Source organism: Puma concolor, chromosome E3 (assembly GCF_028749965.1).
Source record: "Puma concolor isolate L17-30 chromosome E3, mPumCon1.1.hap2, whole genome shotgun sequence".
Lineage (NCBI taxonomy): Eukaryota > Metazoa > Chordata > Mammalia > Carnivora > Felidae > Puma > Puma concolor.
In genome coordinates, this window is record NC_141682.1 from 9,204,821 (window position 1) to 9,231,948 (window position 27,128).

A 27,128-nucleotide genomic window follows, 5' to 3' on the forward strand; every position below is an offset into this window, starting at 1 on the left:
CCACTTCTATGGCCAATTGAAATTCAGTCACTACTCCATGTCACATTTTGTCTAATCAGGTAGCGAGTGTTTTGGGGGCCACCCAGGTGCTCTGATGTCCCATGAGGGGCCTGCTTCCTGAGACTTATCTCTCTGAGGCCATACAGCCCAAGTGACAGGACCTGGCCTGGCCCCTCACACGTGGCACATGGGCTCTTGCTATGTGCCAGGCTTGATGGGAGGCGGCGAGAGGGAGCCTGTCCCAAGACACCAAGCCATCAGCTGACTTTACCTCGAATAGGACCTTAGCGCTATCTCACTCTGCGTTTTCCTCCCGGACACAGCCTTTCTGTGTATTTGGTAATTAGGAAATGGCCAAAGCCTTCATTCCAGACATCCTAGGACTCCGACGGAGGCTGGGTTTCACGGGTGGCACGGGCTGGCGCTCCCTACTGGGCACCCGGACCAGGACAGAAGGGAGAGCATGGAGACCCGACTGCCACTCTGGCCCCATCTCTCCCGGTGCCAGCGTGTGTGACGGAGCTTGGCCTTCAGAAGCACGTCCTGGGGTTTGACAGGGGGCAGAGTGAGTGCTTCTCTTCTGTCGGTCCCCTCCAGGCTGGGTGCTGTGGAGCCCTCTGGGATCACAGCAAGAACCCACAGGGAGTCCCAGGACTCAGCATGGTGGGGGGGGCCCCCCTGGGGCCAGCGGCCGAGGCCTTAGGTCTCCTCTTCTGGGGCCTTCCTAACCACACGTCGTGGGCCGCCCTCATTTAAAATAATCCACCCGTTCATTTTGTTCTGAAAATTAGGGACAGAATATAAGATGCAGATTATAATTTAGCCGAGGGACTTCTGAATTCTGGGATCACGGGGTCCCGCCGGAAGACGTCACGACCGTGATGGCCCATGGTTAATACGACAGCAGTTTCGCAACAGGATGCCCTTGTCTTAAGCCTTCAGATCCCTTTTGTTCCAACCTCTAGTTTTTCTTCTGTTGCGGTTTTCAGGGTTCTTGTTTGTTTGTTTGTTTTTTCATTTTTTAATGCAGAAGATGAAGTTTCTCTCAGGCCATAGACCCAGTGGCTCGCCATGCTGTCTTCTTGCACAGGCGTTGAATGTGTTTCCTGGGTGAGGAAAGTAATGCTCATAGTGAAAGATGGCTATTTTCAGCCTCAGATTTTCGTGTCCTTTCATTACAGAAAGCACTCCCAAGACCTCTGCCAGCTGCAGCCCTGCGCCCGAGTCGCCGATGAGCTCTAGCGAATCAGTGAAGAGTTTGACTGAACTGGTCCAACAGCCCTGTCCCCCCATTGAGACGAATAAGGACGGCAAGCCTCCGGAGCCCAGCGACCCGCCCGCCTCAGACTCCCAGCCCGCCACGCCACTGCCTCTCTCGGGACACTCGGCCCTCAGCATTCAAGAGCTGGTGGCCATGTCTCCCGAGCTGGACACCTACGGCATAACCAAGAGAGTCAAGGAGGTGCTGACAGACAACAACCTCGGTAGGTGCCCTCCCCGGCTGCCACGTTGGGGGCAGCGGGTGGCTTCCTGGTGGTTTCTGGAAGAATGGGTGCAGGGACCAGCCAGTGAGTTTAAACGTTTGTAAGCCATCGCTAAGGACATAAAACACCCTCCAGTTGTGAATACCAGGGCTCCCGAGGGCGGTCGGTCCCAGCCTGCTCCCTCCCCGGCGCGCCCACCGGGACGTCTCAGCCAACGCCCGTGCGCCCTGACCAGGGCATGCCCGGTGCAACTCCCCGGTCCTCACGGGTGCTGCCGGGCGGGAGCAGCATCCGGATGGCATGCTGGAAGAATCCACAGACAGGGTTCACGTCTCAGCTCTTCCTCTTACCGTGTCTGTGATCCTGAGCAAGCCACTCTCAGAGCCTCCCCTGTAAATCTGGGACGGCAATGCCCGACGGGGGCTTATGAGCAGAAGCCATTGCTTCGCACCGCGCCTGGCAGCTAATAGTCTATTACTGTCCTCCCCGCTGCTCCAGGAAGCCGGCTCCCTTCCCCAGGCCCTCCACTGGGAGGCAGTAGCCTCGGTGGAACTGAGTTCACCACCCCTCTCACTGGGGCTCAGCCCCAGACCCAGGCCATTTTGCTTCGTGCGTGCGCCACCCGAGGCAGCTCTGTCTGAAGCCTCTGGGGCACACGGGCGGTGGCTTTGTCTGTCGGAATACTAAGAGTGTTTGGTCATTTTAAACTTCCGTGCCCCCATGGTACAGCATTGACCAGATGGGATTCTCCTGGTCGTAGACACCCAGAGAATGGAAACAGCCTGTCCCCAAACACGCTGTCCTTACTTCCCGAGTGTAAAGGTCAACGGAAGGAACAGTGTTGCGTGCGGTGCGTGTTGAGACAACCCCGAAGAGCGGCTGGAATTTGCAGAGGGGCCCTACGTGTCTGTTTCTCCCAGGGGATAGCACAAGTTTGTGTGGTGGAGGGGTTAGGTGGCCAGCTTGCCTGGTTGAGGTTCTCTACCCCACCGCTTGTGCAAAGCAGAACAAGGGAAGAAGCGGTGTCAGCTGGGAACGTTCTTAATGAAGTTAATTCACAGAAATGAAATGGCTGTGAAGCCCCATATGTTCATCAACGATCGAAATACGCAGGGATTCCTAGACCTGGGTCCTCCCCTACCTTACAGTCCCATCACGAGTCCAGAGAAGCAGGCCCGATATCTTATTGCCACCCACCCCCTCACAGGAAGTGTCGTTTTCTGTAAATGTGGGCAAGCGGCTGAAGACAACTCTGCCGTTAGCCCACTGCTAAGTTGCAAGGTCGCAGTCGTGAGATCACGAGCGTGAAAGTCTCTACCTTGGCCTTCCCGTCCGTGTCTCCATCCTTGCTGGAGTTTCAGCCGGTGTTGGGCATGCACCGCCAATGCCGTGTGATGCGTAAATCAGTGCTCTCAGGGGTGAAACTTCTCCAGAGAGATGACTGCCTCCTCTTAGAGCAGGAACTTCCAGAAGAGCTCCAGCGCAGCGTCACCGTGGAGCTGAGAAGCCAGCACAGTGGTAGCTCTAGCCGGTCCTAGCTTCTCCGAGGAAGAGCCCATCTCCCCTGCTGGGGGTCTCTGAGTGGGCACTGAGGGGGCCAAATTACTGCTGAATTATGCAGCTGTCACACCCAGGCATCCTCAACCTCTGGCTTGAGATCTTGAGACGTTCGGGGGTCAGTCCCTTGAGATCATAAGCAGAGTATGTGCGTGCACACATTTTATCGGGAGAGGGTAGGTAGCGTCCCTCGGGTTCTCAAGTGGGTCTGTGACCCAAAAATGATTGAGAGCCACCGCTGCGAAAGCTCTAGAAGCAATACAGATTTCCAAGAATAATCCCCCCTGCCATACAACTGGGTGGGTCAAGCAAATAGTAACTAGCCGTGTATACATATATCACTTTCCTGACCATCCCAAGCTCCTTGGAATGTAAATGAGATTCATTTGCCAGATGAGAATTAGATAGAATTTATTTAAAACTACCACAGCAAAAATCTGGTGAGGACTTAGGACGCTTATAGGCCCTGTGAGTTTGAAATGCAGGGAACCACAGGTTTACGAAATCGGTACATGTATCCCTAAGTGAAAATGATGGAAACAAAAAATAATCATATCTCAAATCCAGTGCTTTCCAGGCTGTAAACTTCCACTTGAAGGGCTGCTCTTTTTTCTTAACGTTTATTTGTGAGAGAAAGAGGGTGCATGCGTGCGAGTAGGGGAGGGGCAGAGACAGAGGGACACAGAGGATCCAAAGCCGGCTCTGTGCTGACAGCACAGAGCCCGAGGCGGGGCTGGAACTCCCGAACTGTGAGATCGCGACCTGAACTGAAGTCAGACGCTTAATTCACTGAGCCCCCCGGGAGCCCCTGAAGCCCCGCTTTTTTACGAGGAGGTACTCCACCGTTGCTCACACCTGCCCTGGGAGCACAGGGGGTGGTGTTTCCCTCTCGAAGACGGGAGCCCATGAGCCTGTCATCCGCGGTCACCCTGCCGCTCGGGGACCCCTACTCTGTGTGGTACCCAGCGCCGGCCTGTCTGATCCCAGTCTCCATTTCCGCCTAATAAGTCCTGTTAGTCACGTTCCGAACCCAACTGGTCATTCAGGTTGTGCCGCATTCTCATTTGCGCCTTCAAAAGTGCCGGCCCCTCTTCACCCGAGGCTGAATGGCTCTCAGAGAAGAGAAATTTTCTCTTGAAGCCTCTGACGAACCCAGCAGCCCTGGTGTCGCTGTGCTCTCCAGAGCAGAATTCCCTCTGATCGGCCTGGGGAGCGGGCTGCCCACCACGGCCTCGGAGAAAAGGCTTCGAGGAAGGGGTTGTGATCGCCTTTGAGCTCCAGTCAGCAGAGGCAGCTGAGACTGCGGGAATAGACTTTAGAATTGGAAATGGCCTGCTTTTCAGAAAAACAGCGCTAAGGGGCTCTTTCTCCTTCTCTTTCCTGCTGTGACCTTGGGTCAAGTGGCCTGTTTTCTCAGCAAGACCGAATAACCTTGCTAATCGTGAAAGGAGCCAGACAGCCCTGTGGTTTGAGGTTGTATAAGAGAGGGCTCCCCGTGTGCTATTAACCTCCTGAGCTTGGGTGAGGGATTAACCACCTCTGATAAGCGCTGCCGGTGTCATCCAGGCCTCGGTGCCTCCAGAGCCTGAAGGCTTTTTTGCGAGAGACGTCGTTGTGTGCCAGCAGCACACGGGAGTGATACTGTCTCCGTCACCAGTGGAGTTCGTCACAAGTCTGGCTGAAGAGCTCTTTCTAACAAGTGCTCGCTCCGAGGCGGGACCCAGCTGACCAGACTCTGGGTCTTTCAACCCGTGCCTGAATTTAACCTTGTCCTTCCAGATCCCTGGGTCTCTGTAGTGACGTCTCTCTCCGTTCCGTTTTCTCGCCAGGTCAGCGCTTATTTGGGGAGACCATCTTGGGGCTCACCCAAGGCTCCGTCTCCGACCTCCTTGCTCGCCCAAAACCCTGGCACAAACTCAGTCTGAAGGGACGGGAGCCCTTCGTCCGGATGCAGCTATGGCTGAATGACCCCAACAACGTGGAGAAGTTGATGGACATGAAACGGATGGAAAAGAAAGGTAAGCCCCGGCGCCTGCCCCGGCTCGTTGCTTTCTCGTGTACAGACGCGCCGTCGCTTCTAAAGCTTTCGCACAGAGCAGCGAAGGGCACGGATCTGTGGCCGAAGGGCCCTCAGGCAGGGCGGGCGGGGGGAGGGGGTCTCTTCTGACAATTATCAATGGAGGAGTACCTAAGAGGACTGGGAAGGTCTGTGACTTTTCTACCCAGCCGACTGAACCCAAATACGTTTTAGCATTGAGGGGGGCACTCTGAGAGTTCCTCATGGTCGCCCTGGCGGTCAGCGTAGCCCTTTTCTTGTTTCAGGCCACCAAGAAGCGAGCGTCACAGCACTCGGTGGCGGCCCATTTGTTTCTTGTCTTTGCCTTGCTGGGCGCCTGGGGAGCTCTGTCTCTTGCATGTGGACCACCAGCCAGGGCCTTCCGTCTCCCGTCTTATCGGGAGAGCTCATTTATAAACACATTTGTAGATAAGGAAACCCGCGTTCAGAGAAGCCAGGTGCCTCCGTTAAGGTCACCCCGCCTGGTCACCGGAAGAGCACATTCTAGCCAGAACAGATCCCTCTTGCTGTTACTTTATGGGCTGTGGGGCTGCGTGGGATTAGCCTCCTTGAGGGCCAAGCGTGGCTGTTCTTTCCGTGCGCATCTGGAGCCCTCTCGGATGCTGATCGGCATTCTTCCCGCACCCCGGAGGCCACAACACGGGAGAAATCCCAAAGCAGGGGCACCTTGGTGGTGGCAAGGAATGTCTTCTCTGTCTCCTGGTCTGTACTGGTACCTGCTGCTCCTCCCCGCGGAGGGCACGGTGGCCTGAGCTCACGGAGTGGTCGAACCCGAGTCCCTCAGATGTGGGAATGAGGCACCACCCACCCACGTGGCTGAGGCATGCGTGTCTGAACCGGGGGCCAGGCACCAAGCCCAGGCTTGCGTCCCGAGTTCACCAAGGGAGTCTGCTGTTCGCCGCCGGCCTAGTGGCACTGTTGTCACCCAGCCAGGGCTGGAGCTCCAGGAGGAAGCAGGCACCTCTGACATCTCTTCCCAGAGCTCTGTGGGGTCAGGCCTTGTCTAAAGACGGAGACTTCGGGTCCTGAGGCTCCTGTTTGGCGCGGTGCCCAAACTTGACTCAGTCCACACAGCTCTGTCTAGCGTCGGCATATTATCCAGGAGAGATGAGGCCCTCGCGTTATGAGACTTGTCTGTTTTCAACCGCTGGCCTAATAAGTAGGGAGGCGGCACCTGCACTCACGGGCCATCAGGCTCTGAAGCTGATGCTCTCAGATGTGTGTTGTGCGGCCTTCTGTCCAGAATCAGCCACACTGGGGCCCTGTGCCCAGGCAGCAGCCTTCCACCCCACCCAGGGCCCTCCAGTGGACCCTGGCCTGCCTCCCGGTGTGTAGGCCACGGCTCTGACATAGGCCACGACCCTTTGGGCGGCTGCACATGATGTGACGCCTGGTGCCGCATCACCCCCAAAAGTTTTTTTAACATTTCCCCCTTGGGGAAATTTCAAATAAAGACGTAGAACGGCATCGTGAACCCCATATATCCGTCACCGAGTTGCGACACTTATCAGTGCTCACCCAAGCAATGTTAGAGCTCTCTGCGTTGTCAAGGGGTGGGGCCTGCCACCTTGAGCCCCTTGAGCTCCCCTGTGCTGGGGAACCCCCTCCCTGTGGCCGGCCCTCCAAGGCCACCTCCTGCACAGCCTCCCGTCGCTGTAGGTGTCAGGAAGGGGACAGCCCTGGTTCTACCACCCTGGCGTGCTTCTCCTAGGCCACTAGGAAAGGACCCTTGCCCCCACAGGTAGATCTCTGGGGGGGCGGCACAGGCCTCCTTCTTTCCGCACGGGCTCTGGGCGCCATCTTGTGTTACAAAGGAGTTACTGTTTCAGCCAGGCCTAGGCCCCTCCCCACGTCCCAAGTTCCCTAAAAGCAGCTGTGGCCCCACTGTCTTCTCCCTCTAGTAGGGATGCTCACTGGAGGAGCCTTCACCACAGTGGGTGACCCCAAGCACAGCACTTCCCTGGGATTTCTGCCGATTACCAGCCATCCACCCAGTGGGAGCGGCCGGCAGACCAGGCTCATTTCTTTCTGGCCACTGACAGTATGATTTTCGTTTTCTTTGGGGGAAGATTTGCCTTCTCAGCTGTGTCCTAGGTCAGTCATAAAATGGCAAGTTAGTTAAGTAACTCCTTAGTCTAAGTTTCTGCATCTGTAGAAAGGGGATGGTAATATGACCTCCTTCAGGTTTGTGAGCATTAGAAAGAATGTACGGAACTTAACCACCAGCACATCTAAGTGCTCCGTATGTCACAGTTTTTAAAATAAGTTGGGTTCCTCGAAAGCAGATGAAAGTCCATCATGCTCCCAGGCTGGACTCTATGAAAAAGTGAGCACCGGGTGATCCAGACTATGGGGTTCACACGTGCGTCATGCTTCCCTCTCTTCCAGAAAGATTTTGCTGCTTCTCCCGTTAGCTCGAATCTTTTATTGCTCTTTTTCCTTCTTCATAAACTTTTGTCTCCATCCTGGTCTGCCTTCTTGCTTTCCGTCCCTTCACGAGACGGCCCTTGAACCAACCTGTCCACACAGCCACCAGCCCCTAGACGTGCACCCGTACAGCGTGGGCTAGCTCATCGGTATCTCTTCCTGGTGGCTACAGATGGACCCTGACAATCCATAGTCTTCTCCTGTAACATTTTTTTGAGACCTGAACATCAGTGCCGCTGAAGGGTGTGCTCCCGAGCTGCGGGGCCGGGGCACTGGCCACCATCAGGCAGCTCAAGGCAAGCAGCACTGCCCAGCACGGACTTGGGTCAGACCTCAGTCCTGTCACTTACCAGCTGTGTGACCTGAAGCCCAGCATTTCACTTCTCTAGGCCTCGGTTTCTTCCCCTGTACGCAGGGGCGGCAATGACCCCTCTCCCACCGCATACGTGGGAGGATCCCGTCCCAGATGTTGGCCACTCCGCTTCTCCTATTCAATAATATTACCTCCTATCTTCCATCAGTTTTAAGAAGTTTTCAAGGATTTGCAGACTCTATTCCAACCAAGCTAATCCACTAGAAAGATCGCTATGGAGGACTTATTGGCTCGAGCCCGAATGGTTTTTAACTTGAAGCATAGCTGGGGACAGGTGATGCATAAGGACAGACGGGGCAGATGAAGCCCCAACAGCACAGAGAGAACAGAGAACTTGAATCTGGAGGCGCGTCCCCTTTACTTCACTGCTGCCCACTGCTCCCCCCTGCAGTCCTTCCACAGTCAAAATCCGTATCAAGGGCACAAGGACCCTGTTTGTCCCCAAAAGCAAGGGCAAGGGCAAGTCCCCCAGGGCAGGTGCATGTTCCCTGAAGCACCGAGCCCCCTCCAGCCGCCCCCCCCCCCCCCGCACTACTGGACTTTTTCTCAAGACCGTGGCCCCTGGATTGCTGCCTTCCTCCGTACCCACGTCCCACCTCATTCAGGGGTGTTTTAAGACCCTCAGATCCCGTCCAGGGCCAGGCCTCAAGTTCTTTGATCTCCTTAACCCTGGGCTTTTCCCCAAGTCTTGCTGTCACCCACGACTACTCTACTTCTCAGAGACTAAATTCAGGCACCTCACTCACTGACCACGTTCTGCTGTCCTTCTGTCTTTCCATGTCTCTCATGTTTCATGGCTCATTCTGCCTCCAGGCCCGCCGATCCCTGTTCCCACCCCTGTCCCCATCATTTTGCTACCTGGTGCCCTTACCTCCTCCTGCCATTGTCCCAGACACAGCCATCTCTCTCCCGCCTTCCCATTCCCCGTCCCCCTGCAGATCCCAACCTCGGGTTTGTGCTCTGCCTGTTTCCTCCACCGCTCTCCTCTACTCCTCCAAGACTCCTTCCTTTCCCATCACTTCAGATCATCACTCCTGCCTTCCTACTTCAGCAGGAAAATGCCAGCCACCAGCCTTCCCCGCCACAGCCCCTGTGAGCTCGTCTGTACCTCCAGCCCTCCCCGCCTGTCCTGTTCAGACGCCATCCTGGTGCACCTGCAACGATCATCTCTCTCACCTGTACCGCCAGCTCTCACCCCTCAGCTTGGAAACACGATCAGCTCGCTCTCAGCTTCAGATCCACCCTCGGCCCTTCTAGAAACTATCCTGTCTCTCGCTGTTCTTTTACATTCAGGCGTCTTAAAATAGCAACTCATGGGGCGCCTGGGTGGCGCAGTCGGTTAAGCGTCCGACTTCAGCCAGGTCACGATCTCGCGGTCCGTGAGTTCGAGCCCCGCGTCGGGCTCTGGGCTGATGGCTCGGAGCCTGGAGCCTGTTTCCGATTCTGTGTCTCCCTCTCTCTCTGCCCCTCCCCCGTTCATGCTCTGTCTCTCTCTGTCCCCAAAATAAATAAACGTTGAAAAAAAAAATTAAAAAAAAAAATAGCAACTCGTGCTCACTGCCTTCACCTCCTCACCTCCCATTCGGTACTCGGCCTACAGCCACCTGGATTCTTCTGCTCCCACAGCCCTGCTCTGCCTGCTTCCCCCAGTCTCTGGTTATCTCCTAAAGCCAGAGGGTCTCCGGGGTCCTTGTCAGACTCACTGCAGCACTGACACTGTAGATCTCATCCTCTCTCCCACCATTGTCTCCTGGTTTTCCTCCCATCTCTGGATCCCTCGTGGCTGCTTCTTCGTGGGGGCGCTCTCTGCCTGTGGATGTCCCAGGGTTCCGTTCCCAGCCCCCGTCTTTCTCACCGACGGCACGGACCACAACCACAGTTTGTGTTCTTGTGGTCCAAAATCCCTCTCTCTGGCCCAGCCGTTCTTCTAGGCCTCGTACCTACCTGTCTCACTGCCCACAGGCCATCTCCAGGTGGGCAACCCAGAGACCCCTCCGACTCCACAGTTCCAAGACGAGCCACCGTCTTCTCCCTTCTTCCATGGCGCCCAACCCAGAGACACGAGCACCCTCCTCACTTCCCAGCCTGGGACCGGGGGCTCCTCCGCCCTCCTCAGCCCCTCCTGCGTCAGTCCGCGCCCCCCCCACCCCCCCACCGTCCTGTCAGCTCTGGCCCTTACCATCTCCACACCCTCTGGACTTTTCTCCAGCCCCACCGCCACTGCCCCAGTTCAGATCTTTTTCATTCTTACCTCCTAACGGAGCACCTTCCTGCCAGCCCTGCCATCCGCTCCATCCTCCAAACTGCAGCCAGAACAGCCTTTCCAAAACGCATGCAGCTGATCAGACCATTCCCGACAAAAACCTTTTCGTCCCTTCCCTCTGCCTCTGAGGTAAAGTCCAAACTTCCAGCCTACCCCGACACCGCCCGTCTCTCCGGCTCCTCCCTCCCCCTCCACACCCCACGCGCACGCGGGCACGCGCACGCTCACACACATACACACTCTGGAATTGTGCTGTCTCGTGCCCTTGTGCCCTCTTTTTTACACCTGCCGGTCCCACTTTCCAGGACAGTCTCCTACCACCTCCTACCTCATCCTCTCTTTTTCTGGTTAATCACCCTTGGCCTTCAAGTTCCAGCTTAAACACCGTCTCTCCAGGGAAGCCTCCCTTGACCCCTGCCCGGGCTGAGCTGGGTACCTCCCTCCCTTGGTATCTCCCTCACCGCGCTTCCCCCGGGGTCGCCGGTACGCTTCCCCGCGTCCCCCGCTGAGCCGCCAGGCAGGGCCAGCCGGCGACGTCGTGTGCCCACAGAGCAGGCGCTTGGCGAACGTGGGCTGGGTTTCAGAACGGTTCTGGCCCAGGGGTTCCGAGACGCTCTTGGAAGAGCAGGGCCGAACGGCCGGCTGCCACGACGTACACACGAGTGTGAGCCGGCAGCGCCCCGTGGCGCTCTTGGGGGTCAGGGGCCCGGGCTCATCTCCCGGCTGGGCCTGCACCCCAATCCGCCTTCTCTCCCTCCCTCAGCCTACATGAAGCGGCGGCACAGCTCGGTCAGCGACAGCCAGCCCTGCGAGCCCCCCTCCGTTGGCATCGACTACAGCCAGGGCGCCAGCCCGCAGCCCCAGCACCAGCTGAAGAAACCCCGCGTGGTGCTGGCTCCTGAAGAGAAAGAAGCTCTGAAGCGAGCGTATCAGCAAAAGCCATACCCGTCACCAAAAACCATCGAGGAACTCGCCACCCAGCTCAACTTGAAAACCAGCACCGTCATCAACTGGTTCCACAATTACAGGTACGTCCCGGCTTGGTCCGGCCCTCGGCGCCATCAGTCCGGGCTCCAATGCGCCGCCGGCCCTTGGGAGGCGGCCCGTCTGTCCCGCAGGGAAGGGCCACGAACGGCGCAGCGGGCTGACGTTCTGGGGACTTGGCCCTGGCGGGCTGGGGACTGAAAGCCTGGTGCCGGGTCGGTTAGTTTGGCTTTTTATGTTTCGTTGGAGTTTTTAGCTCCCAAGGTGGAGGATCACGTCATTAGGGACAATCCACGTCTGTCTGCTGTGCCAGGAAAACAAGATCACTTAGTGAGGGAGAGCATAGGCGGCCGCGGTTCCATAGCAGCGAGCATGTCTTAGTGCAGACCCAAAGGTTCTTTTACAGCACTGTCTTCCAAATCAGCCTGATTTGTTTCGAAATGAACTAAATCCAGTCAAATTAATGAGATTTATTAAGCACCTACCAGATCTCCAGACACTGAGCCAAGTATTTATTTTGAGAGAGAGGGGCGCCTGGGTGGCGCAGTCGGTTAAGCGTCCGACTTCAGCCAGGTCACGATCTCGCGGTCCGTGAGTTCGAGCCCCGCGTCGGGCTCTGGGCTGATGGCTCGGAGCCTGGAGCCTGTTTCCGATTCTGTGTCTCCCTCTCTCTCTGCCCCTCCCCCGTTCATGCTCTGTCTCTCTCTGTCCCAAAAATAAATAAACGTGGAAAAAAAAAATAATAAATTATTTTGAGAGAGAGAGTGCACGAGGAGGGGAGAGGCAGAGAGAGAGAGGAGAGAGAATCCCAAACAAGCTGCACGTCGTCATTGCAGAGCCCAGCATGGGGCTCCATCCCACGAACCAGAAGATCAAGCCCTGAGCCGAAATCGAGTGGGACGCTTAACCGACTGAGCCACTCAGGTGCCCCTTACCTGCATTTTACAGAGGAAAGACATAAAACTCACTCAGACTAAATACCTGACCTAGGCGTGTCAGCTTAGGGCCTAGTGCTCTCCCGTAGAATGAAGCCGACTGGGGTAAAATGTTTGGATTAGGTCATGACACCCACATACAATGAATTGTCGATCGTAGCTGCAACCAAGACTTCCTGCCGCTAGAAACCGGGACTTCCCGGTGGCCTGATGGAAATCCCTGCTTGTTTAATGCCCTGAAGTGACTGTCTCAAACTGCTGGTTGTCATGAGAACATCATTTTCTCTAGGGCCCAACAAAACTGAGTCGGGGGCTCCTGGTTCCACCCAGGGGACAAGCACACGCAGGTGGCCAGTGCGGGCGGAGCCCTCATGGTTACTCACCTGAGACAGGTGTCGGGCAACAGAGTATATCCCAGGCAGCCGGGGACCACGGGGACTGGTGTCTCGGACTGGGCCCTGCCTTACCTGTTAGGTTCTGCTGCAGCTTCCCAAGCCGCCCTGGTAACCACCCCCCCTCCCACCAGGTGCTAAACAAGGTGGGGACTTTGAAAATATTAGATGGGACCCAAAACAGTACCTTTATTGCCGGTGAAAGCTAAGTAAGCATTTGTAGCTTAGTGTGAGAGCCAGACAGACCTGCTGCCTGACCCCTGGAACCAGGCGAGGGGAGCCACGATGGCAGCACTGTCCCCAGCCGGCCTCCCGGGCGCGGCCTGGCTCCCTCGAGGACAAAGACAGTACACGAACTGAGCACAGCCAGCTTATTCATCCTCAACCTACAGATGAGATAAGAACAGAGGCAGAGCGAGGCTAGCAGTTGCAATGGTGGAGCTCCCTCCACCTGGACGGAAGCTCTGAGAGCGGGAAACAAGTGAAATGAAGGCGAAGGAACGGAATCCTGGGCAGAGGATCACCGGAGCCTCTCCCCGCCAGGTGTCATGCAATCCCATTTTTACTTTCTAGACACAAAGGTGCATTGGAATGTGTTGTTTTGGGTCTTCTGCAACTATGTTCGCTCTTTTTTTTTAATATTTATTTTTGAGAGAGGGACACACAGAGCATGGGGGGGTGGGGGCAGAGAGAGAGAGAGAGAGAGGGCGACACAGAATCCAAAGCAGGCCCCAGGCTCTGAGGGGTTTGAACTCACAAAGCTCGAGATCATGACCTGAGCCAGAGTCGGATGCTTAACTGACTGAGCCACCCAGGCGCCCCAAGCGACGTCCACTTCAGTGCAAGCACGGGAACCCTGGAGACGGCGGAGTTATCTGGGTCGGGTTGCCACCTGTTACCCAAAACACCTCCAAAACATTTCCCCTGGCCCTGCTGGGGTCACCTCGTTCCCTAGACCCTCCCCTACGGGTCTCAGCTGAACGACAGTCACTGCCTCCTGGCCGGGGCACGCTCTCGCCCGGTTTCTTAGCTTTGGTCACTCGCCTTCCTGACAACTGTGTAACGCCCATCACAGTACAGGTGGTCAGCTGCTCACTGTGGAGACGCCCCACGTGTGCGTTTAACAGGACCGAGGTCAACCGTACACCACAAAAGTAAAGACAGAAGGGGGAGAGAGGAGGAGGAGGAAGAGAACCTCAAAACTTAGGAAATGAGCTCAGATGCATATCTAGAGTGGATGCTCAGTAAATGTTTTCTTGCAAAAATAACCATAACAGAGCTTGGCCAGGCTGACAAACGGAAGAACCTAGGGCACAGATTCGCTTCAGCTGCCGAGATCTGGAAAGATCTTCTGCAAGCGGTAGGAGATGTGCAGGGTCTTGACAAAAGAACTGAGAAGAATTTTATAAGCCACAAAATAGATCAGATGAGAAGTGAACGCTAGGTCATTCAGAATTGGCATAAAGCCCCAAGAACTGAGGTCACTTGGGTCACCCGGGAGGCAAAGTGCAGAGCAGAGATTCAGACGGAGAGCACACCCCCTCCATGGCTTTTAGCTCTTCCAACGAGATGCTTCCAGCAGAGACCAGCCCAGTAGACCCCAGAGCTTCTTACAAGAACTGGCACACAGCAGCACTTAGCACACATGCACAGAGTTCCTTTCCTTTTTTCTTAAAATGCTGATTTATTTTGAGAGAGAGAGAGAGAGCACGCAGGGGAGGGGCAGGGAGAGAGAATCCCAAGCAGGCTCCACAGTATCAGCACAGAGCCGGACACAGGGCTCGAACCCACAAACCAGGAGATCATGACCTGAGCGGAAACGAAGAGTCAGACACTTAACAGACTGAGCCACCCAGGCCCCTGACACACACACTGAGCTCCTAAGGGAGAAGATGTCTCTCATATTCTGCAGGAGTTAATTAAACAGGAGAAGTTGACTTTTGTTTTCTCCTGCCCACGGGAACCCACAGGGAATAGTGGTGGGGCGGGGGGGTTGGAGATCGATTTTCACCCCCATCAAAAGAGTAAAACTTTGCTTCCTCTTACCATTTCACCCTCAAGGAATTAGAAGTATCTTAGGGTGACCATTTACCCGGGCACAGGGCCAGGAATGCCAGAACAGGGTGTCACAGGACACCTGGTCTTCTCCCAGAAGAACAGGTCCACCCAGTAGAAACTCTTCTGAACCCTAAATACCGTGGCGCCCTGCAAACCTCGCCTTACATGGCTCTCTGCTCCCGGGACCTGGTGTTTCTAGCTCAGAAGAGGATATTCCTCACAGACGCAGAGACAAATCTAGGCGAGGAAAGATGATGTCTCCTGTCGCCTGAGCATAGAATGTGTGCCAGGCACCGAGCCGGGAGCATCATGTGTGTTGTCTCATCAGATCCTCTGATCGGCAGCGGAGTGCGGTGCTACCGGCCCCATTTTCCAGATAGAGGTTACACGGGTTCACCCAGCTGCAGAGGGGGGCAGCCAGGATCCCAGGCCACAGGCTGGCCACTAAGCTGTCCCTTCCCGCCCCGCAGCCCCTTGACCTCAGCCTTAGCACTTACAACGGGGATTGTGGCATTCGAAAGGCAGCTGGATGGTCAGAACAGTGCCCCTTTTTTCTGGGTCTACTTTGTGTCCCATATTATGCGTTAATATTTTATTCCTAACATCTCTGCAAGGAAGAAACTATTCTCCATGATTTTCAGATCATACGGAGAGGCTCCAAAAGGTTCAGGAATTTTTGCCATGTTGCAGAGCTAGTAAGTTTACAAACCCAGGTTTGCCTGGTTCCACAGAGCCTGTGCTCCGTTCTGGGGCGAGTCTACCCCTGGGGCTCAGAGTTACAACCCACAGGTCTGCCTGTCTGGCCTCCCACCTCCCCAGCCAGGGTGGGATGGGATTAGGTGTTCACCCCAGCTGGCATTCTTGGCTGCCAAGGGGCCTGAAAGGCAGCAGACAGGCCTGCCCTCGCACAGCATCCAGGAACCTGACGGCAGGGGCTCCCACTTCATAGGCTCCCATGGGAGCCCAGAGAGGGAGGAAAGTCTTCTGTTACCCCTGAGAACTTCGGGAGGGGGGGTGCTTTAGGACCTCACCCTGAAGCTCTGGCTCAGAAACCATCCTCTGGACAAGAGTCCTCCGCAGGGAGCAAATAAGTGTTGACACATCAGTGCCATCAGGGTTCTGATACACTGGACTAAACTACAGCCAGATTCCCGGTGGCTTCAACGCTGCCCTCCTCCAACACAAGACCTGGCATATAGTGGACTCTCAAAACAGGTTACCTTCACTGGGGTCTATGTACTGCAGAAAATATTTTTATGCATGCCTAGCCCAAGGCCCGGTTTCTTTCTGCAAGACAGTGGGCTTAGTGCTAACTTGACCTGAGGATGCTTTTCCACTAACAGTTGGCACATTAATCAGAGGCTTTTTCAGCTCTTTGGAACCACCTAGAGAGACTTCTCATCGAGCCTAGTACAGTGGGCAAGATGAAGGAGAAACGCAGGCACAAAGCAGACTTAACAAGAGCCATTTCATGACGTCCCAAACCAGGGACGGCCAGGGCCCGTGTGCAGCTGTTCCCTTCACACCCAGCAAAGTATGGGAGCTTGATTATAACACGCTTGCTGTGTTGGAGCGCGTGTCTGGTCTCCTTCCTGCTTGTTCAAAAGTGACCCTTCCCTGGTCTCCTCTTAAAGGAGGGAATTGGTTGAAACATAATCTGGGAGAACCCTGCCCGGGGCCTTGACCCCTGACCTGTGGCTCAGACACTTTGGGCGACTACCCAAAGTCCCGGTGAGGAAGCCGTGGCTACCATCCATTCTGCATTTCCATTTGTTAGTTCAGTCCTCATTTAAGACCGTATACCAAGCACCATGCCGGGCCTGGGGTGCGCGAAGGGTGGGCCGCGCCATTCACAGCGCGATTGGAGGTGGGGTGGGACAGGAGATGCAGGAAAAGTGCCATTGAACAAGTAACCCTGGCGCGCCATCCTCCCTGAAAAGAGGGGCCTGGCACCGGCCCCGAGGGGCGACTCGGGCAAAGGCACTGGGTTTGGGAGGTGGCGGGGGCGAGGCCCGGGCCTGGCGTGGGGGGTGACGCCGGGGGCGGGGCGCCCTGCCTGGCTGGGGAGGGGTCCCCCGCGACTCCGAGCGCGCGCACGGCCGCTCCCTGCTCACGGCGCCGCTCCGCTTGTGTCTCGCAGGTCTCGGATCCGCAGAGAACTGTTCATTGAGGAGATTCAGGCCGGGAGCCAGGGCCAGGCCGGGGCCAGCGACTCCCCGTCGGCCCGAAGCGGCCGAGCCGCGCCCAGCTCGGAGGGCGACAGCTGCGACGGCGTGGAGGCCGCCGAGGGCCCGAGCGCCGCGGACGCCGAGGAGTCGGGCGGCCCCGCGGCCGCCGCCAAGTCTCAGGGAGGGCCGGCCGACGCGGCCGCGGCCCCGGAGGAGCGGGAGGAGCCGCCCAGGCCGGCGGAGAAGGCGCATCCGCCGCCCTCGGGGGCCCCGGCCCCGGACGACGCGGACGACGAGGGCCGGCCCCGGGCGCCGCCGCCGCCCCCTCCGCCGCCGCCGCCGCCGCCGCCCGAGGGCCCCGCCGACGGCCCGGGGCCCGTGCCAAACCCCGCCGCCGCCGCCGCCGCGCCCGCGGCCGGGGAGGACGCCGCTACCTCAGCCGCCCCGCCGGCGGAGGGCCCCTGCCGGGCCCGGGACGGCGCCGACAGGAGTTCCGCTTTGCCAAGCACCAGCGCGCCGGCGGCCGCCCGCAGGGCCAGCTCGCTGCAGAGCCTCTTCGGCCTCCCGGAGGCGGCGGGCGCCAGGGACTCTCGAGACAACCCCTTGAGGAAGAAGAAGGCCGCGAACTTGAACAGCATAATCCACCGCCTGGAGAAGGCCGCCAGCCGGGAGGAGCCCATCGAATGGGAGTTCTGAGAGGGCGCTGCCCGCCCGTCCCGCCGAGCCGAGCCGAGCCGAGCAGAGTCGGGCCGAGCTGGGCCGGGCCGGGCCGAGCTAAGCCGGGTCTGGCCGAACCGAGCCGGGCCGAGCCGAGCTGGGCCGAGCCGAGCCGAGCTGAGCTGGGCAGGGCTGGGCCGGGCAGAGGGGCGGGCGCCGACTCCGCGGCCTGGACCGTGTTGCGCACTTAACCGCCCTGCGGGCCACAGGGCAAAATCGCCATAGGCCAAGGTGCATATAGAAAACAAAGGAGCATTAAGCCCAATCTATGTCGTGTTTTCAAGGAAGAAAACGGAAATGTGTAGTCGAGCTTTTTTGTACCCTGAAGTGTTTTTTTTATTGCCCTAAGTGATTTCCACAGGTTCTGGAATAACTCTTACAGCTTTGCCTTGCGCCCTCCTCTTTCGTGTGGGCTTTAAAAAAAAAAAAATCAAACCCACATATTAAAAGGGGGCTTTTTATCTGCCATCTAATGGCTTCAGAGCGATAATACACTATTATCTTCTTAAACCAGGAAAAAAAAAGGGGGGGGTGGGAGGGGGGATTTTTCAGAAAAATTAAAAAAAGAAAGTTTTTGTAGCTGTTCAGTTGCCACTAAGAGATTGCACAGTCAAACCGACTCTAAACACACTAGTTTGGATTCCTAAATATTTTCAAGTAAAGAATCTTCTCGTTTGAAACTTTGAATTAAAATAAAACACATTTACTCCACATATTTTTTAACAGAAAGAGAAGTCACATCAGGAAACGATCTGATTTTGTGGTAGCTGACGTAGTGTTTTCTTGTACGTGAATAGAATCCTGACATGTAGTGCACATGATCCATAGCTTTAACTGGCTCTGGGCTTTTGCTGGCCAGGGTCTGTTTAATACACTCCATTCTAGGCCAAATCAGGACAAAAAGAAAAGATCCGAATCTAGGTATTTTATAATCTGCTTTTTAACCTCTAACCGCAGAGCACGCTGATCAGACCTCATATCTCGGAGGTTAGGAGACAAGTTAGAACTGTAGCATGTCCCCGTTCATTCTGTTTTAATTTATGGTGTCTACGTCTGCGTTAGTGAGTCCGCACACGTGCGAGCGTGTAAAGGAAGGAGGAAAGAGTGGGCCGCCGAGGTGGCAGCAGGCAGCTTGGGGGGGGGGGGGGCCGCAGGGGTCCCGCCCCGCGTGGTCAGCAGGCTTCCCTTGGCACAGAAGGCAGCACACCTCTCAGCACTCTCCCGGGCGCCTGATGGACTGAGCCCCACCAGGGGCCGCCGCTCCCCGGGCCCGGCAGGCTCTGGCGCACGCGCACTCTCTCTCTCTCCCGCTCTTCCCACCACAAGCACTGAGGACTGTTGACCGTCGTGGGAAGCTTCCTTCCCTGCAGCGGAGAGAACGTGGCAGTCCGGGCTCTGCCCTCACCCCTGTAGAGATGGCCCACACTCCCACCAAAACGTTGTTGCTCTTCACTTCCAGACCAGACCATCCATCGACCCTTCATTCATTCTGCCTCTTGGAACAGTTCTTTTATGCACAGTGTAGGGCAGTCTAAGTACAAACCTGAAGTCTAACTTGTCTCTGATTCCTCCTGTTGTCTATGTGTATACGCGTGAGAATAGAGGTGGGTGAGAGTGTGCGTGTGTGCGTGTGTGCAATTTTATACGTCTGTGTATTTTCTTAAGTACCTGTGCACACATAGAGTGCATTACTGCCACCTTTTTTCAATAAGCTGTTTTATCAGTTATGGCTTCTACAAGTTTGCTAATTTAGACTCCTTTATTGCCATATCTTTAAACTAACAATAGATGATTTCGGTATATATATATATTTTTTTTTGCTTATTTATAGGTGCTGTATTTTATTATCTGATTGTTAGGAAGGGATGAAAGGGGCAAATATTCTTTAGAGGGATAGACTGCCGGCAGTATTGGGTATAATTTACAAGATGTAGTTGTCATACTGTATATTACTGATTGAAAACTTTTTGACCGTATTGTGTATCATTGAAACCTTTGTCTTAGGTCAACATCTTTGGATGGCATTTTAATGGTGCATTCATTATTTCTTAAGTTTAATTAATATTACCTTTTTTTTTTTTGATGGGGGGGTGGGAGGGAGTTATAATTTTCAAGGTATGCCCCCGCTATTACACCTCAGTGTGCTTGTATTAATTAACTTGTAGGACTTTGACTGTAAGATGTGAAACCACATTTCTTGCATGATGTTTTAGAAATTACGTAGTTCATTTACAGTCCTTTAACCTGCAACTGCAGCACTTAGCTAAAGTTTTCACAAATTTAAGAGTCACTACACTAAAGACAATGCCTTTTCATGAATAAGAAGTTTTCAGAAGGCTCTAGGAGGCTGGGAGGCAGGCTATTTGCCTTTTGATGGTCGTATCATCTCTGAACTCGATACCTGGTTCAGTGAGAAGAGAATTCAAAATGGAGGAGCTTAAGGGGAAACAGATTAACATCTGGCTCGATTCAGGTGCATTAAGAAGAGCGAGTTTGCATTAGTGACCCCCCCCCCCCCAGGACAGTGAGTAGCAGAGCCCCTGACAGTACTGTGGTGTCCTCTCCACGAAAACCTCGAGGGAATCGTGTCATCATGTGTGATGAATCTCTAAATATCTGATTTTTCATTGCAATGAAAAGCAGGGTGTTAACCAGAAATATTAGGGTAGTGTTTTAGTTTTCAAGGCATGACTGTTATTTACCAAGGCGTTAAATCCGAGGGAATTGAAAAAAGTATAGATTTGTCCATCCTCGTGGCCAAATAGTAACAGTCTAAAACTGCCACTTTGGCTCTTCCAAGCGATTTAGTCATTTTTGTTGGGTTTTGGTGATGGTGGTGGTGGTGGTGGTGGTGGTGGTTTTTAAACTAGGTTTATGTTGACTTCCGCTCTACCTTTTTTGCCAGACTTACATCTGGGTGCTCGATACAATCAGTTGGTTAAAGTTTGCTTGCGGTTCTGTGTTTGTATTTTTTCTCTATTTATATATATATTTTTTTTATCGTGATCCCAACCCTGTGATCTTTTGTGTTAAGCTTTCACTGTAATACTTCTAAGAGCTGCCACTATATGACAGAAACCTGTCAGGGGGTCGGGGGAGTGTCCCCCCTCCTCGTTGCACCTCAGTGTGAGTCTAAGGGTTGATCTTTCATCTTGATAAGCAATATTCAAGTGCCTTGAACAGCATCCTCTCCGGGGGGGCTTACCTTCAGCTGGCTGGCATTCCAAGCTGTAGCCCCCACAGGCAGCCGACCTCCTCTTTACGCTCCATCAGTTTAAAAAGCTGATTTGTACCTCTCCCCTGGGGAAAGCGGTTCCGTATAAAACACTAACACTTAATTACAAGCTCCATTATACCATTTTAAATGGCTTCTTTTTGTTAATTGGAGGCAGTGTTCATAACTTAAGGGTTTTGCCATTACTTAGCTGGCTAAGTGGAGGTTCGGTGTAAAATCCGCGTTCGCGTTCGGCCTCTTGACCCTCGGTTCCAGCCAACTCCCTTTGTGGGATCGGAGGCGGAAGGCATGTGGGCTCCGTCCTAGACCTGTGCCCGCTCGCCTCCACTGTCTGGCTCCCAGGCGACCGCCAGCCTTGAACTTCTGGATCAGTCGGCCCGTCCGGGATCTCTGTCCGCCAGACTGATCTTCAGAAAGGATTGCCGTAGCCATCCAGCTCAACTCGAGTATGCTCAGAGCCGACCTGCGTGAGGAACATCACAACATAAGGTGGCTCGTGGTCAGCAGACTGTCCCGGGATGCAGGCTTGGAGAAGTCTCCAGGAAGTGCCAGGATCTTGACCCGTATGACCACCATCAAACCATGGCCGCTGTGTCTGTGAGAGTGACTGAGGCAAAAAGATGACGGTTGCCTCCCCGGGGCCGGTTCCCTGTGCTTCCAAAGCACAGGTGCCTCCCTGCCCAGTCTCCTTCCTTTTGGCATCTTTGTTGTTCTCCCCATTTAAAACTCATCCCCTCCGATGTGGACGTTTGGGCCCGCTGGTTGGTGGTCCAGACCCAGAGTGCTACAGAGCTTGGGGTTGAGTGTTTGTGCTCTCTCTGGCCATGGGAGACCCTCCCCATGTACCGCCGCCCCCACCCCCACCCCCCACCCCCCACCGGCCCGGAGCCACGTCAGTCGTGCGGCTCATGAGGAAACCAAGCAGAAGGCAGGTTGTACTCAAATCCGAGGGAAAGCTCTGGTGTCGGCTCGTTGCCCTAAGATCATGCCCCAGTCGTGCCCTAAGAGGTCGGGACAAGAGTCACCGGACGGCTCAGTCCACAGGCCGGTGCCTTCCCGGCTGCAGGCGAACTGGGGTTCCTCCTGAACGCCTGCCCCCTCTGGCACGGTGATCAATGAACCCTGTTGACATTCTATGCAATGTTTCTCATTCCTCCTTAGAAAAACAAACCTCCTTGAAAGTAGCAGAGGAGCCGGGGGCGGGGGGGAGGTGTATGCACGCCCTTCTGGGATTAGCACAAAGTGAACCGGTGTTCGTGACCGACTACACCTGGAGCTGGGGGACGGCGGCCGTTGCCTTAAATGCACTCTGCCGGGCGCCTCTGGACAGGCCTGTAAAAACAAGAGTCCGCCCTTAGCCATCCCAAGCCCCCGCTTTCTGAGGCCAGTAAGCCAGCCGTGCGGGGGAGATGTAGCAAGGCGAGGTTCGGGTTAGCCACGTCCCTTCCCTCCCTGGAAAGGACGGGAGGTCTGCTTCCCTCCCTGGGTGTCCTCCCTCGTCAGCACACTCCTCCTCCGTCCCCTTCTACCTCACTGACCTGTGCTCCCACTCGATGCTACTCCCCACCCCGAGCCCCTCAGAACCGCGAGGCCCGAGTGGACTCCGGCGCGGGAGAGAGGGAAAACGCTAGAGGCGCGGCATTCCTGAGTGTCTTGGCCTGGCGGGCAGGCTCCTTCCCCCTCTTCTCTTTTGTGAGCGCAACATGGACGGACAGCTGTGCTCCACGAGGCACATGGATTTTTCTCTCGACTTCCACCTGTTCCTAACGCTCTGACAGCTGTTTCCTTTGCTGGCGGGGGCGGTCTCGGGCCTCAGAGGGCCTTGTCTTTGGCCTGCCTTTGCTTTCTGTCCGTTCCTGCTCAGCTGTTGAGCTCCATCAGAGCCGTTTTTCCCTTGCCCTGGGCTGCCCCTACATGGCCACGTGAGGACACTTCCCCAGGATCCCTACCTGGCGTTGGGGAACTCTGCCTTTATTGTCTCTGGCACAGGGAGGCTCTGATTTCAGCTCCACCGCGAGACCTCCTTTGGAAGCCTCTCAAGGTCAGGAGAGGAGATGGTGTTCTCCAGTCCACAAACCCAGTCTTCAATCACGTGACTCTTCCCAAAAGAACATGCCAGTTTCTATGCAGTGCAGAGGAAGGAAGAAAAAAAAACAAAAACAAAAACAGCTCCCTGAGCCGCCGGTTAGATGTGGGTGCGCCCTCTCTGGTGGCCAGAGTATTCTCCTGCCGGAACGACCCGGGAGCCTAACTAAAGATTTGTGCCATGATCGCCTGCCTGCACATCTGCCGGGAAAGCTCGCACTTAGAAGTCCCCCCCCCCAATGCTTTTTGTAGTTTCGTCTGCGCCTCGGTGGCAACAGGAGAGCCTTCGTGACCACCACCCCCACCCCTGTACCCAGGGCAGAGCTCCCACCCCAAGTGGCAAGATGGTGGCCTGGGACCCCAACGTGATACAGTCCCGTTGCCCGGAACGTTTGCTGAGAGAAGGGTCCAGTTTGACAAAAATCTTTCCATTCCCATCAGTTTCTGCCTTTTTGTAGATGAAAACCATCAGGAGAAGAAAACCAGTTCCCAATGAAAGTTCCGAAAAGATCCAGCCTGTGAACCCTTTACAGATGTGCTGAAAAGTGGAGGCCCAAACCCAGGGGGTGAATCCGGAAGGCAGAGGAGGGGCGTGGAGAGCAGTGAGCTGGGCAGGAAATGAGCTCCGCCCGAGTTCCCTGCCCCAGCAGCCCTGGAGCCTCATCCTGCTGAGGGAAGAAGGAAAGGCAGGTTCCTGGGGCGCTCTCCTCTCAGGGGACCTGCCCCCACCTGCCCAGGCCCTGCGGCCCTTCCTCCACCTCCCCTCCAAAGATACCGTGACCACGCCGTCAGCGGTATCTCCATTCTCATTTTTGCATGAAGTGACATTTAGCTTTAACAAGACATTTCCAAAGCGCCTAGTCTCCTCCGGAATGCTAACTTGAAAAGTTGGGCATTGTAGGCGAAGAATCCTAAAAAAGGCTAGTGAGAGAAAGGCATTAGGCTATGCATAAATGTGCACTTCCCCATCCCCCTGGTATTAACCTTTTAAAATACCTTTGAGTTGCTTTCCATGGATCATTTTCGCTTCTCCAATAACGTTAAGTGTAGCCTTGTTACTGTCGTTTTCTGTAGTGTTTAGGCTTTCATTTCTACCACAAAATAATGCTATATGCTATGTATCAAGCTTTCTGTGATCAGAAAGGAAAGGTGCCTTATATCCCAATGTCACGGCTACATCCCTATGGAAAAAATAATCAGAAGCACAGTGTGTACGGAAGCGTTGGGACTTCCGTTGGTGAAACCAGACACCATTCAGCAAGATGCATCGAAGTGGCACGGGGCTGCTTTTGTTCGAAAGTTCCTCTCCCTTTTCATTTTCCCTTCTTTGTCTTTTTCTTTTTCTCCCCCCGCCCCCGCTTCCTTTTTTTTTTTTTTTTTTTTTTTGTAGTTTGCTTTAAACAGAAAGCACTTAAGTAGATGACTATGTGTAAAAAGCTCTGTGCAATAGAAATCATTTTTCTTCATTTTTAAGAGATAATGTATTGCACACCAAATGAACTCGAAGTAAGCTTTAGACCAGGACGATTCAGGTTGTGGGTGAGCATGTTCACTGTAGTTCCGTTTGTTCATGAACTGAAGGGAAAACAGGCCTCCCCAGCATCCCCCCCCCCCCATCTCAGCCTGCCTCTTACTGACCACCGAGCGAGGTGTGCAGGTGCACAGGGCCCCCCCCCCTCCCCCGGCACCTGCTGGAACCGCTGGCTGGGGGAGAGGGGGCGGGGGGGGGCGGTGTTTGTGACCCAGCAGCTCAGAACCCTCCCAAGTGTGAGACCACAGCCATCCCTTCCAGCACTTAACCTTTTCTTGTTGAGATGGATTGACTGCTACTGACCTGCCAGCGTGCGTGAGGAGAATTATAAAAGGATGTTTCCTTGAGAAGAAAAAAAAAATTATTTCTATCCTCTTCTATTTATTGTTAGGTTAATCATTTAAGTACTTATCAGGAGTGTATTGTTGTTTTGTGTTGTTGTTGTTGTTGTTGTTGTTATAAATGCTTCTTGCTATCACTCCAGTGGTTACTGTCTTCTGCCTCCTGCCCTCTCCCCCCCCTCCGCCGCCCCCCAGTCCCCAAAAGAACCGAAGGGTCTGGGGATTCGACTGGGGGGCCAGAGGGGGCTTCTCCAGCAGAATCAGACATCTGTGTCCAGAGTAGCCACTCAAAAACTAGCGGTCTCCGCGTGTCTAATTTTCTTAAACGAGAGAGTTGAAGAAGAACACTCAGTGCAAGGAGCTGCAGAGACGTAGAAAAGCAAAGTTCAGTTCCCCAAAGCCTCCTAGAGCCTCTGGTTAAGACTTCTGGGTTCATGAAGTTTCAGCGAGCCCTGGTCAGAGAGGGCGGCGCGGCAGCGGCCTGGTGGAGACCGTGGCTTCCGAGGGAGAGAGCGGTTTCTTGCAAGGCTCGCGTGGGTTGCTGTATTCTGTTGGCTTTTCTTGTTGTGATTGTGGTTGTTTTCCTTGCACACAAAGTTGGTCAAAACCGTCTTGCATCTTGCGAAGCAACAGTGTATTCTGGTCCGGCTGTGGCTTGAGGACCCACACCAGCGAGGTGGGGGGGAACCCCTCCCCCCTTAATGCGGTGAAGCTCTGAAGCTTAGAGGGAGTAACAGCCTAACACAGCCCGTCGCTTGCTAATCGGGTGTGAAGGTGGGGTGGGGCCCAGGAGAAGGGGGCTGCCCGCCAGGCCGAGGTCCAGGTGGGGCCGCGCGGCTGACCCCCCGCTCCCAGAGGGCCCCCCCCAACTCCGACTCGCTTTCTGTGCCATGACTTCCCTTCTCTGAAATTGTCGGGGGTCCTGATTCTGTCCTCATCTCTGAAAGAAAGCCCTCCGATGAAATAACCGCCCCCATCTCCCCCACCCCGCGCCCCAAAGAGTTCTCATTTCTCTCGAATCAGTCTATGCATTTCTCTCTTGAGCCGTTTTCTGCCTCTCTCCTGGGGAAAACGGGCCTCTCCTGTCCCACCGAGACCCCTCAGAAAATGCTGTGCGTTTTGGAGACGTGAGGATTCGTGCAAAACTCTTTACCGCGTTTGAGAACAACTCGTTAGCAAATACAAGTGGGGGAAACAAAAAGCAGCAGCAGCAGAAAAGGTGGGTTTCCCCACGTCCCTTTCCACTGAGTAAGACCTAGCTCTTTGCAATGTGCAATAACTACTTGCCGCGAGAGCGGGGGGGCAGCACGCTCCTGCCCAGACTACTAACACAGCACAAGACAAGCTCGCTCGCAGAGTGGCGGACTTCTTCCGGAAAACTCTTCATAAGCTCAGCTCCCCCCCCCGCCCCCACCCCCACCCCCCAGTGTATCGTGGTGTCTTACATTTTAGCAGTATTTTATATTTTCTGTAACGCACTAAGTCTTAGATGTTTTTAGAGCTCGTTTGTTAATACAATCACAGACCTTTTTTTTTTTTTTTAATCCTCACAGAGACCCGATTGACCAAAAACAAAAACAAAAAACAAACGAAAAAAAAAAAAAGGCGTCGTTTTTGTACAAATAGCTTTGAGAAGCCTCTGTTGTGTTGCTGTGACCCATCTCTGGTAACATTTTTTTTTTCTTGCTATTTGTTTTGGACATTAAGAGTCAAAAGTTGATCCAGCTGGCGTGGGGGTGGGGGAGGCACCCGTCGGCCCCTCGACGTCGTCCCTTCTGTCTTTGGTTAGCCATACGATGTCTGTTCTCAGCACTGTACAACGGTCCCTATATGATATGGAGAAGCAATATCACTGTATGAAACTCACACCATGTATTATTATTATTCACTAGCACCCTAGGTGTGATAATTGAAGTAAATATCTTTTATACAAACACAAGAATGTGTGGGTTGTGTTTATTTAAAGTGCCCCGGCCTGAGGAGAAGCAGCAAACACTGTCATTCTGTGTCCAAAGGGCACCTCGGGGACTGCCATTCCGGGGGCGCCTGGGTGGCTCAGTCGGTTGAGCGTCTGGCTCTTGATTTCGGCTAGTGATCCCAGGGGTCGTGGGATCGCGCCGCGCGTTGGGCTCCTTGCTGAGTGTGGAGTCTGCTTGGGATTCTCGCTCTCTCTCTCTCTCTCTCTCTGCCCCTCTCCCCCGCTCGTGCTCTCTCTCTCTGTCTCTCTAAAGTAAAACAAAAAAAGTATTGCCATCCCTCCGCCTCCCAGCGTCCCCGATGGCAGGTGTCGGCAGAAACCTGGCGTGGGGCAGGATGCGCGGGGCTCTGCGCACCAGCTGGCCCCGCTCTCTGCTCTCCACCGGGTCTGCATCCGGGTCTGCGTCCCCGCTTGCTGTTGTCACCCTTGCTGTTTGAGGACCAGGAATGGTAGTCGGCAGTGCTGAGCGAGGCACTAGGCTGATGGTAGCAGCCCAGTAAGTGCGGCTCAGGGGCCCCAGGGC

General features: G+C 54.9%; 1 protein-coding gene across 9 annotated transcripts in view; it reads left to right on the top strand.

Annotated features, from left to right (window-relative positions):
* The window catches only part of CUX1 (cut like homeobox 1), a 369,562-nt gene that overhangs the window by 325,376 nt on the left and 17,058 nt on the right, over positions 1-27,128 (top strand). For 6 of the 9 annotated variants that reach the window (XM_086691941.1, XM_086691948.1, XM_086691943.1 and 3 more), the window contains 4 exons: positions 1,182-1,484; positions 4,871-5,059; positions 10,945-11,209; positions 16,691-26,569. The exons of the other annotated variants lie outside the window; for them this stretch is intronic. In XM_086691941.1, coding sequence (XP_086548067.1) covers positions 1,182-1,484; positions 4,871-5,059; positions 10,945-11,209; positions 16,691-17,414 — 1,481 coding nt within the window. In that variant the 3' untranslated portion in view covers positions 17,415-26,569. Of the gene's footprint in view, positions 1-1,181; positions 1,485-4,870; positions 5,060-10,944; positions 11,210-16,690; positions 26,570-27,128 lie in introns of those variants that run through there. 9 annotated transcript variants of the gene reach the window in all.